Below are 12,864 nucleotides of genomic sequence, written 5' to 3' on the forward strand. Positions count from 1 at the left end.
AGTAGTCCTTTGTGATTGAACACACAATGTGGCCTGCAGGCTCTGTGGTTCCGTGTGTTTAATTACAGCTGCATAGACTCTTGCCATCGTAGGACAATAACTATTTGGACACATTCATTTGCTAAAATATCTTCCCTTTTTCCCACCTCAACTAGGTACAATTATATAAAAGAAACACTCCAATGTTTTAGACTTCACAAGCGTCTGAACTCTAAAAATATATATTTTTTCACAGGCAGCACTGTGCGGCGAATCTCCCTGCCCAAAAGAGGAAAGCCAAGGGAGATTGTCGGGCCAGGTTATAAAACGAGTTTCAATAAGAAGCTCAATCAGCTGAGCTAGTGGCCAAATGAATTATCCAAAGAATGTGATCTCCATGTACTGTATTTCCAAACTAATTTACATAAGTAATAGGAATGTGTCCATCTCTTAATTCTTTTTGCATATTGTTTGCTTATGATTTTTGTTGTTTCTAAGCTTTTGTCCAAATTACGCATAACGAATTGAGAAGCTACAGTTGTTTGAAAAGCAGACACACAATGCAAAGACAGAGAAAATAGTGTTCCGGTAGAGCATAATTAACAGACCTTGGCAATAGTGACAGATCACGTATCACACAAGACTGTCAACTGTAAAAAATATATATATATAAAACATGTTAAAAAATATATATATTTTCATAAAAACTCTGCCCAGATACTGCTGTGGCAGATAACCAAGACCACAAGGGGAATGTTCTACGTGGCCCGTAGCTCTGCTCTCACAGGCTGGGCTGAGGAGAAGCTTTCCTGCTAAAAGGGTTAATGGCTGCCTAAAAAGGATGCAGTTCAGACACGACCAACAGTAACCTCCACACACACAGTCCCTCCCTCCCTTTTCCTTCTGCTAAAAAACACAAGATACACACAGTCTGTAGCTGTACTCTTTTGCTCAGTCGGGGGATTGCGCAGGAGCAGTTGGCACTCCCTCGCATGCTACCTGCCTCACCTGGGACCAATTTAGAGATTGTTTTCTACAATAAAAATCATATGAAATAAAGTCATTCAAATAATTTGACTCACCCACATCATTATACCTGGATGCAAAAGTATCAACTCTGAAACAGTTTTATTCATTTGGGCTAATGGCTAATAGCTTCTACCTGAGCACATGGTACGTGGTAATTGCATGCAATGGCGATAATTAGCACAACACTCTGTACTCAGTCCCTCTTCCCCATTTGCTCACTGAGCCAGGCGGGGGAGAGCTACTATAGCGCTGCGCAATTCACGGCCATGTCGCGGACGCAGGCGGTGACGCCACTTCCGGCGGCGTAATTGTTTGGGAGAGCTGGGACACTCTTTCCTGTTTTATATGCACCCTTTCTCAATATGTCTCGCTCTTTGATACACACGAGCAAAACACACACATATAATTCACACACACACAACTCCAAAGGTTGACTGTCTTGAAAAAATATCCATGACACATGAACAAAAAGACTTAACGGAATCCTGGATGACATTCAAGCCTTTCTAGCCCTATAAACTTATACACAAGCATTGTAAGATCTAAGTATTGTTATGCATTGCCCCTCCAGATTCATAACTTTTATCAAGTATGAAGTAGACAACAGTACAGCGTGGTAAAACCACCAGACACATTGAGTTGTCTGTGTAGTCACAGGTATAGTAAAGGTGGAGTGCAGCATGTGTACAGTAGCGGAGGATTCCCCATTAAACCCACCCGGTTCTCGTCATAGATGATCTGGACAATACTGCGGTGCTTGTTGTGTTCCTGTGGTATGGGGGGAGGGGTCACTGGCTTTTCTGGCTCCACTGGCTTTGCCGCTTCCTCCTCCAGTTGTTGCTGAGAGACAACATTAACACATTATCTCTGTCAATAAATGAATGTGCGCAGACAAACACACACAGGAAAATATTATATGGTAAACTTCCTCTCCTCCATAAATCATACAATTATAAAATTAGGCATGGTTTCATGCTGCATATTCACGTTTTCTAATTCCATCTCGATTCAGCTAATGGTGGTGGCTGGACAGGAAGACAAGGCTCACTGTTAATCTGATTCCAGTCTCTGATATGTGAGGCTCATGCCGGATTATTCCCCACCCACTTGTTTTAAGGCATTTGTTTTAAGAGCTCTGTAATGTAACTGATAATGACTGATCTATGCACCATCTAAGACTATTGACTGATAGTTGAACTGGTGTGTCGGTGTGCGTTTACATGCTTAAGGTTAAGTAAACAACCTGGTTATAGAAAACCGCCTGAGATTAGGGGTTCCTGGAATACCTTGAATAAATAAATCCCAGAAAATCCTGGGAAAAGCTTCAGGAAAACAAACATTTACTTTCTCCAAAAGCCAAGCTCAGTTTACCTTCCTGTCTAATGAGTAGGGATTTCAAAAATATGTGTTTTTTTCTATCCAACGACAAACATTTTTATGAAGCAAGTTTATGCTCACTTCACCAGGTCAGGACAGGAAGAGCGCTTGACATAGCAAATAATCCCACAGGCGGGGGGGGGGGACCTGTAGCTCTGCCTGGAGATGAGTGGCCCTGAGACTACTAGCTAACCTGTGGGGCTTATCTTAAGGCCCTTTAATAATGTCTGGCACACTTCCAACAGAGACAGGTTCATTTCCACCTCCTTGTTACTGAGACGAGGCTTTTCACTCAGTTATAATATCTTGTGAAATATTTGTATTAGTGGGCATGTATTCATGACAAAAATGCATTTGTTTTAGTTCAATCAACAATTCCATCAATTGTAATTTTGATGCATTTGGTTTATGGGCACTGTTTAAATTAACTCCAATATTTACGCTATTGGCTAGAGCTCCAAGACAGGAAATCTTTCTTATCGACACAAATCACAGAATAATTTCAACAGGTCTGGGGCAGGCTATTAAAGTGTGTCACATAACAGTGGCCTAAACAACCTGCTTCTTCTTCAGCTTGAAGATCTGCTGCTCCACTTTAGCGATCTCTCTGTCCACACGGTCCATGCTCTGGATCAGCTCCTCCTTGGACAATCTGGAGGGCGAGCTGTCAGGCACCTCCCCCACATGATGCAGCCCTCCTGGAGCCTGGGACTCAGCTTTCATGCCACTGAACTGGGTCTCCTGGAACACAGACAGAGAACGTGAGTCCACTGCAGTGAACAAGGGTTCAATACATTGTGCATGTTTTTTTATTTAATTTTATTATTTTATTTTTTATTTTACCTTTATTTTACTAGGCAAGTCAGTGAAGAACAAATTCTTATTTTCAATGACGGCCTAGGAACAGTGGGTTAACTGCCTGTTCAAGGGCAGAATGACAGATTTTGTACCTTGTCAGCTCTGGGATTTGAACTTGCAACCTTTCGGTTACTAGTCCAATGCTCTCTAACCACTAGGCTACCCTGCCGCCACCCCTGTGAGATTACATTGTAGTCAGTCAGACTGTACAGAATCTACAACTCAACTTGTATCCCAAATAAATTATGTGATCAAAATGAGCCATTCTGCACCACCTTGCTGAAATCGATATCCTCAAACATATTTAAAGTCATTGAGGGTTTAATACATTGCTTTAGCCATCGTTTTCTATGTCTTTATTAGAACTAGGTAGATAGGCGACGTGCACCTTATTGACCTCCCCTACGTTGGTTCTGAGGCTGTCCTGGACCTGGTGGGACTGCAGGGGTAAAATGATTCCCCCAGGCAGGGCACCGCGGGTGAAGTGGGCCTCCGAGACAGTCTCCATGCGGGGCCGCTTGGCATCCAGAGCATCGTGGCCGTCAGCCTGCTGCTGGGAGGTGACACTGTGGAACTGCTGCTCGTAGCCATGACGTCTCTCTGGAGGCCTGGAGGAGGAAGGTAAACATCAGATCACACACATTCTTCCTGATACAGGAATAACATCTATAGCGACTACCTTCTACAATAACTTCTATGCCAGGGGTGCTCAAGTATTATTTGAGAAGGTCCGGTAACACAAATTTCCTAGGTGGCAAAAGTCCGGATGGATAGTCATTCATCAGCGTAGCAACAAATCCCAACCCATGCTACCCCCAACCCCTCATACCCCTCTTGTTCGCAGATTTTTGTTGTTGCAATTCTACATATTTTTCATGTCTAAACCATGTTAATATGATACCAGGGGTCATAGCCTTAACGAGATGCAAAACATCTTGGGTGACTGAGAGTTGTCTGATCGTCCAACTAATTGTTTGAATTTTAAAGTCGATTTTTCCATTTATAGACACTTTCTATGAGTTTATCAAATCAACTTTATGCACTGAGATGGTCTGATGCTTTAAGCGCACCGCTTGATGAAATAATGAAGACAACAAATGACTAGGAGGGTGTCCGACTGCAATTGACTTGATTGTGCACAGATTTGCTGCGTGATAGATAAAATTGATAAATAAGTGTACCAAAAATCCCTCATTCATTTAGGAAAAACATTCCCTAAACCCTTGCGCTCTTTACGTGACATGTATGCGTTGCAAGCACGTGACCAATACACCCTGACCTAAAGCATATCATAAAAAAATCAATAAAATGGGTTATAACAAACTCCATGTGGGGAATGTTTACTTGTTGCTCAGTAGGTAAAATGGGAAGTCGGATGTGTATAATAAATTGGACTAGTTGTGGAAAATACTGGAGATGAAGAAAAATAATGTAAGGAGCAGGCACTGTATATTATGCATGCCAAACAGGTGCTGTTAGAATAGTGTACCTATGATGAAAATTACAGGCCTCTCATATTTTTAAGTGGGAGACCTTGCACAATTGGTGGCTGACTAAATACTTTTTGCCCCACTGTACAGTGCCTTCAGCCTATTCAGATAACTCGACTTATTGATAAGTTACAAAATGTATTTTTTTTAAGTATAAATCATTAGCAATCGACCTACACACACAATACCCCATAATGATAAAGAAAAAAACAGGTTAAACATTTTTGCAAATGTATTAAAAATACCTTATTTACATAAGTATTCATACCCTTTGCTAGGAGACTCGAAATTGAGCTTGAATCAAATTTTATTTGTCACATGCGCCGAATACAACAGGTATTCCTTAGTGAAATGCTTACTTTCAAGCCCTTAATCAACAATGCAGTTATGAAAATACCTAAAAAAGGTAAGAGATAAAAGTAACAAAATAATTAAAGAGCAGCAGTAAATAATAATAGTGAGGCTATATACAGGGGGATACTGGTACAGAGTGTCAATGTGTTCGGGGGCACCGGTGTCGAGGTAACATGTACTTGTAGGTAGAGTTATTAAAGTGATAATAGATCACAACAGAGTGTAGCAGCACCATAGAAGAGGAAGGAAGGGCAATGCAAATAGTCTGGGTAGATATTTTATTATGTGTTCAGGAGTCTTACGGCTTGGGGGTAGAAGCTGTTTAGAAGCCTCTTGGACCTCGACTTGGCGCTCCAGTACAGCTTGCCGTGAGGTAGCAGAGAGAACAATCTATGACTAGGGTGGCTGGATGCTATGACAACTTTTAGGGCCTTCCTCTGACACCGCCTGGAATAGAGGTCCTGGATGGCAGGAAGCTTGGCCCCAGTGATGTCCTAGGCTGTGTGCACTACCCTCTGTAGCGCCTTGCGGTCAGAGGTCGAGCAGTTGCCATACCAGGAAGAGATGAAACCCGTCAGGCTGGATGCAAGTGCATCCTGTTCCCCTTGATGAAAACCTGCTCAGGACCTCAGACTGGGGTGAAGGTTCACCTTCCAACAGGACAACGACCCTAAGTACACAGCCAAGACAAATCAGGAGTGGCTTCAAGACAATTCTCTGAATGTCATTGAGTTGCTCAGCCAGAGCCGGACTTGAACCCGATCAAACATCTCTGGAGACCTGAAAATAGCTGAGCAGCAATGCTCCCCATCCAACCTGACAGAGCTTGAGAGGATCTGCAGAGAAGAATGGGAGAAACTCCCCAAATACAGGCATGCCAAGCTTGTTGCGTCATACCCAAGAAGACTCTAGGCTGTAATTGCTTCCAAAGGAGCTTCAACAAAGTACTGAGTAAAATGTCTGAATACTTATGTAAATGTGATGTTTTTTTATTTTTAAGAAATTATCAAACATTACTAAAAATCTGTTTTTTCTTTGTCATTCTAGGTTATTGTGTGTAGATTGAGGAGGGAAAAAAAACAAATTTCATACATTTTAGAATAAGGCTATAACCTAACAAAATGTGGAAACGGTCATGGTCTGAATACTTTTCCAACGGCACTGTATATGGATGATTTACAAAGCCAGGCACATTTAACAGTTAGATTATTGATTATAGACCTAATTAAGTTGGGGTTTCCCATCTCCTCACTTTTCTTTCGGTACATTTTACCCCTTTTTCTTGTGATATCCAAACTGGTAGTTACAGTCTTGTCCCATTGCTGCAACTCCCGTACGGACTCGGGAGGCGGAGGTCGAGAGCCATGCATCCCCCGAAACACGACCCGGAAGCCAGCCGCACCAATGTGTAGGAGAAAACACGGTCCAACTGATGAATTCAGCGTGCATGCGCCTGGCCCTCCACAAGGAGTTGCTAGGGCGCGATGGGACAAGGACATCCCGGCTGGTTAAACCCTCCCCTAACCCCTAAAACGCTGCCCCACTCAGGAGGGCCCCTCCTCACTTTTCGTAGACAATTAAGGCAAATGCTGTTTTTTCATTTCCTAACGCTGCTGCTGCATCTGCCGCATTGTTCTCAACAGCAACATGCTGGTTAACTTTGCTATTATGCACATAGCAACACGGTCTAGGAAAAGGCGCCAATTCAACAGCGCATTGATGTTTCAGAACCGCGGACAGCGACCGCTATCCAACACGGGAAAAAGGGCATTTGTTATAAAATAAGATTTTTATTAGTGTGGCATCATTGTTCTTAGTTAATATAGCCATATACAATTGCAGTAGCATGTCTCGGTGATGGACCGCACTATCACCACGGCCTCCACAATGGACAGGCGAGAGTCAGACCGGTGTCTTGTACACCATAAAATATCATTTTTGCTACTGCCTGACTAAATTAATCTCGGGTGACCAACAGCCTATCGGCCAATTGACAAGATGGGGTGAGCCCTAGAAGCAGCCTTCCGTATTGACCCTGTTCTGAGTCAGGATCCGGAACTCAGAACAGGGTTTTATGCACTAGTACATTCTATAGCAGGGATGTTCAATGTTGGTCCTATAGGGCCGAAACACTTCTGGTTTTCATCCTTACCTTCAAAAACGTGGGACACCAGGTGAGTGCAAATAAAAACCAGAACTAGAATTTAACAGTGCTACTCTATAGGATGGTTTCCCAGACAACGGCCAGTACTAACCTAAAAGGCATGTGGAGACTCTCGATTGAAAGTACTTCTTAGTCCAAGACTAGGCATAATATGGGTCAGGGAAACTGGCCATGTGAGTAGACCTTTTCTTTTGTGCTACTTTTAGGATAACTGAAAAATCCCAGAAATTACTGTCATCATCCCCCCAACAGACTATAATAACAGGCTTTTGAAGCTGAGGTGGCCGTTGGTACCTCTCAGTTCCAGGGTGGAATTCCGAAAGCAAGGAAGGCCTTCGTCGACCTTGCTGGTCCTGCAGGTGACCTCGGTAGTCCGGGACGGTGAACTCCTACACACACACATTAAGCAAACAATAATAACATGATGGTTTAGACTAGTCAGTTGCACAGTGAATAGGGCAGGTCTGCACAGCCACGAGATACAGCCTGTTGATAACACATGGCATGTCAGAGCAACAACACATTACACCAAAACAGCGCTATTGCCCAAACCAATCGATAACAATAACAAAAAATTAATTTTAAAAAGCCCAGCATTGCAGAATCCCTCATGTTGGATTGCAAGGGAGGCAGAGACATTTATGCCTATGATACACTATCAAAAAGGGAAACCTCTCTACTTGATGATTATTAACGATTTACACAAAAGTCTTTGAACAGCCACCGCAGAGAAGCAACAAGACACTACATCAATGTACACATCTTCGAGCACCTTTTTACCTCGACAAACTAGAAATCAAAATCGGTTTAATTGCTTTCAAGTGAGGGCAGTGAATTGATTTAAACCTGTTTTTTTTCAGCAAAGAATTTCTGAAGCAATAATTTAGCTAGGACTGTGAGAGAGATCTGAGTGGGGAGGGGAAAACTGTTGGCAGAGAGGTTTGGACCTTTATTGATCTGTTAACTCATCTATGATGACACCATGCAGGCAAACTGTATCTCACCACGACAGGCCGACATTTAAGGGGGTCTTTTCAAACAGCTCTTACACTAAAAGGGCACTATCATAATTTCCACATTATTCCAACCTCATAGTATAATACACAGGAAATCACATTTGACTGCACTGGGCCTTTAATGGCTTCTATCAGGGACTAATTAGCATTTCATGCCCTTTGCTATCAGCACACTGTGACCTACAAACAAACCTGAGCATGTCAATGCACTTAACAGAAAGTTCAGCCCTACCTAGACCAAACATTTCCTAAAACAACCATTATTTTTTCCACATAGACAGTATGTAAAAACAGAAATGTACCATTGACCACTAATCAAATCAACCTAACAAACATGAAACAACCTTTGTGATCATGTTGCAATAAGTGCAAGGAAAGCCTACTGCATCTCTCAACTTTGTCAGACCAAATGCTAACTAATTAATCGCAAAACAGTTAGTGTCTGCACAAAAACACAAAAGATAGGCATTTTAATGTATTCTCCAATAACCCAACAAATGGTCCTACACACATGCAGAAAGTTCACTTCCATGTAAAAATATCAGACATTGATGATTATGTTGCAGTAAATGTGAAACCAGAGTGAAAGCAGCAATACTATAGGTGAACAGTTGGCCTCTGTGTGAATCAGTTCATCAAGCCCTGAGGAATGCACAACACTGAGCAGAGATAACCAAATTGATTTATAGTTATGGAAATCCAGCGCGTTCTGGAGTCTTTCATCTGACCAGGGGGAAGTGGTGGAGAGAAAAACACTATACTACATAGCTCTGGTCTGGCTAGAACCATGCTAAACTTTGCTAGAACAGTGGGTTCTGGCATATTCTAGGAGAGATAAAAACAGTGAAGTGTTCAAAAACACACACACACCTTTTTATAGGCTGCAGCTTTTTGCAGCTCTTTGCCTATCCATGCAAAAACATATGTTTTACACACTGAGTAATTTTCATAACCCAAAATAAAAACATTCTCAGATGAAGTCGAAAGGGTCAGGCACAGAGAAATCTGACCCTCGATAGGTACTTAGCACCTCGGCCCAGAGTCTCGACTGTTAACATCCCTAATGTGATCAACAAAGTTAAAAGTGCACTACACAGAATTCGCTCCACCATTTCCCAGTTGCTAAAATTCGAAACAGTTCCCCTAATTTAAGTTAGTGACAAAACAAGCAAACCGAGGACAGACTATTTTTACGCGCTTCAGTACTCAGCGGTCCCGTTCCGTGAGCTTGTGTAGCCTAACACTTCACGGCTGAGCCGTTTCCACTTCACAATAACAGCACTTAGTTGACCGGGGCAACTCTAGCAGAGCAGAAATTTGACAAACTGTCTTGTGGGAAAGGTGGCATCCTATGACGGTGCCACGTTGAAAGTCACTGAGCACTTATGTAAGGCCCTTATACTGCCAATGTTCGTCTATGGAGATTGCATGGCTGTGGACTCAATTTTATACACCTGTCAACAACGGGAGTGGCTGAAATAGCAGAGTTTTGTATAAATAGTGTATTTCAGTACTCGTAACAACTTAGGCATTACAAAACATATATTCGATAAAATAACCTTGTGTAACAAATAACCCTTTCATTTTTGCTGTTGACCAAATTCGTCACGCTCTCACTGACTTCCATACAAAAACTCCTTGCTTGCTGAAGAGTTGGCCTCTCTCTTCTTCTCTGATTAGTGATCACTTCAGCATTAGGCGATAAATCAGTTGATCATTATATCCACAAGTGCACTGTAATAATAATAAAGCAGCCAAAGTCATTTTAAAAAACTGACTTGAGAATAACTCAATTGTTGTACCTTTAGACTGTTCAAGCCACTCATGCCTTCACTTAAACACAAGAGAAGTTTGCATGATTCCAGAGCACATCCCGAGGCATGTCATCTTGAAATCTCTATTTTCCATTATATTATGGATTCAGCATTAACATGCAATAGTGAATAATTTGCATGGAGAGGAATTCTTGCTAGTAGGTGTGTAAAAAAAAAAAAAAAAAATTGTAAGATGCAGTGCCACCATTAAGAGGTTTGAGAGAGTAATGACATTTCTTTGAGCTCAGTTTCTTACCTGTTGGTGGCGTGTGGTGCTGAAGGTGTACTGGACAGAGTGTGATGGGTAGCGGCTCTGCTCACTGCTGAAGCTGCCCTGGGTAGGGGGATAGCCCGAGCTACTGGACATCCTGGCTCCGGGTTGAGCTGGGCGGGCTGTTGCTGCACTGATCAGGGGCTCTGCTGGAGCATGGCTGGAGACCCAAACCACCTGACGAAGGACAGATAGAGGGACACTGGTGTTGCATGGTATACCGATGTAATGTCGATACATTTTCAATACTAGGACATGAAAAACGGTTTGGTACTAGAATGTTACTTCTGTCAAATGTGTCTGCATCAGTGCAGCCGACCCTTTATTATAGTGCACATCGTGCCTGGCTACTTACTCATTGCTGGCCTGCACAGAGAGTCTGGGCTGGTGCATGTTAGCTCCCCACCCATGCTGTACAGTAGTTAACACACATGAATAATATGACACTGCATGTAGAAATGTTGAACCTGTTCATTACTGTTCACAAAACAATGTCCATACAGGCAGAACACTTACAATAGAAGATGATACCGGTAGCTTCCAGCTTAGCAGGATAACTTTCCTTGCTAGCTGACAGCTAAAGCCAACATCAATTCACTACCCTAGTACCTTGTTTGTGATACCGTAATGCAAGTCATAATGCTAAAAACGCAGATTTCAAAGCTGATTTCTACCAAACACTTTATTCATTAACTTAATGCGTCTATCACCCAAAGATTACCTATTGCCTCAGCACAATGAATGCCTCGTGAATGACGTAACTATTGGTAAAAATAATTCAATGAGATACTTCTATGCAATGCTGTTGATCCGTACAATGCCACCACTATACTTCACTGTTGGGATGGTGCCAGGTTTCCTCCAGACGTGACGCTTGGCATTCAGGTCAAAATGTTCAATCTTGGTTTCATCTGACCAGAGAATCTTGTTTCTCATGATATGATAGCCAAATCTCACCTGAAGACTAACTCCAAGTGAGATGGTTGTCCTTCTGGAAGGTTATCCCATCTTTATAGGAACTCGGGAGCTCTGCCAGAGTAATCATCAGGTTCTTGGTCGCCTCTCTGACCAAAACCCTTCTCCCCTGATTGCTCAGCATGGCCGGGTGGCCAGCTCTAGTAAGAGTCTTGGTGGTTCCAAACTTCGATTTAAGAATAATGGATGCCACTGTGTTCTTGGGGACCTTCAATGCTGCAGACATTTTTTGGTACCCTTCCCCAGATCTGTGACGACACAATCCTATCTCAGAGCTCTACAGTCAATTCCTTCAATCTCATGGCTTGGTTTTTGCTCTGACATGCAGTCAACTGTGGGCCCTTAAATAAATAGACAGGTGTGTGCACGCCTTTCCAAAACATGTCCAATCAATTTCAAATTTACCATAGGTGGACTCCAATCAAGTAATAGAAACATCAAGGATGATCAACAGAAACAGGCTTAGGGCTGACCCCAATTAGTAGACTGGTGGATTGTTCGGTTGTCTTTTTTTGTTTTTGAGCAGTAACACACTCAAAAGTTTGGACACCTACTCATCAAAAAAGGGGTTTTCTTATTTTATTTTTTTACATTGCAGAATAATAGTGAAGACATCAACATTTTGAAATAATTCATATGGATCATGTAGTAACTGTGTGTTTTACATCCATTGAGAATGACAATAGCTCCCCAACACATTTGAAAAATCTTTCCAGCTCTCTCCTTTTTGATAAGCACTCAGTGTGAAATGGAAAAATGTGATGCTCTGATCCAGCGGCAACTTCATAAAATAGCCCGAGATGAATACTTCTCATCAGTGCTTGACGTGGACAAAAATAGGTTCCGGGACTCATTGTGGGTGCTGGTACTGTTTATATTTACAATTGAAGTCGGAAGTTCACATACATTTAAACTCAATTTCCACAATTCCTGACATTTAATCCTCCATCTTAGGATCACCACTTTATTTTAAGAATGTGAGAGAAATTATTCTCTCTAATAGTAGAGAGAATGATTTATTTCAACTTTTATTTCTTTCATCACATTCCCAGTGGGTCAGAAGTTTACATACACTCAATTAGTATTTGGCAACATTGCCTTTAAATGGTTTAATTTGGGTAAAACGTTTTGGGAAGCTTGTGGAAGGCTACCCACAAAAAGTTGGGTGACCCCCGAATGGCCCATTCCTCCTGACAGAGCTGGTGTAACTGAGTCAGGTTTGTAGGCCTCCTTGCTCGCACACGCTTTTTCAGTTCTGCCCAAAACCTTCTATGGGATTGAGGTCAGGGCTTTGTCATGGCCACTCCAATACCTGGACTTTGTTGTCCTTAAGCCATTTTGCCACAACTTTGGAAGTATGCTTGGGGTCATTGTCCATTTGGAAGACCCATTTGCGACCGAGCTTGAACTTTCTGACTGATGTCTTGAGATGTTGCTTCAATATAGCCACATATTTTTCCTTCCTCATGATGCCATCTAATTTGTGGAGTGCACCAGTCCATCCTGCAGCAAAGCACCCCCACAACATGGGAAGGTG

General features: G+C 42.3%; 1 protein-coding gene across 3 annotated transcripts in view; it reads right to left on the reverse strand.

Annotated features, from left to right (window-relative positions):
* The window catches only part of LOC124010745 (nuclear receptor corepressor 1-like), a 125,127-nt gene that overhangs the window by 101,663 nt on the left and 10,600 nt on the right, over positions 1 to 12,864 (reverse strand). For all 3 annotated transcript variants that reach the window (XM_046323406.1, XM_046323397.1, XM_046323390.1), the window contains exons 2-6: positions 10,338 to 10,529; positions 7,546 to 7,640; positions 3,632 to 3,851; positions 2,944 to 3,126; positions 1,726 to 1,848 (exon numbers count right to left, since the gene is read on the reverse strand). In XM_046323406.1, the coding sequence (XP_046179362.1) occupies positions 1,726 to 1,848; positions 2,944 to 3,126; positions 3,632 to 3,851; positions 7,546 to 7,640; positions 10,338 to 10,448 (732 nt within the window). In that variant the 5' untranslated portion in view covers positions 10,449 to 10,529. The remainder of the gene's footprint in view (positions 1 to 1,725; positions 1,849 to 2,943; positions 3,127 to 3,631; positions 3,852 to 7,545; positions 7,641 to 10,337; positions 10,530 to 12,864) is intronic.

Source organism: Oncorhynchus gorbuscha, linkage group LG02 (genome assembly GCF_021184085.1).
Source record: "Oncorhynchus gorbuscha isolate QuinsamMale2020 ecotype Even-year linkage group LG02, OgorEven_v1.0, whole genome shotgun sequence".
In the NCBI taxonomy this organism is placed as follows: Eukaryota; Metazoa; Chordata; class Actinopteri; order Salmoniformes; family Salmonidae; genus Oncorhynchus; species Oncorhynchus gorbuscha.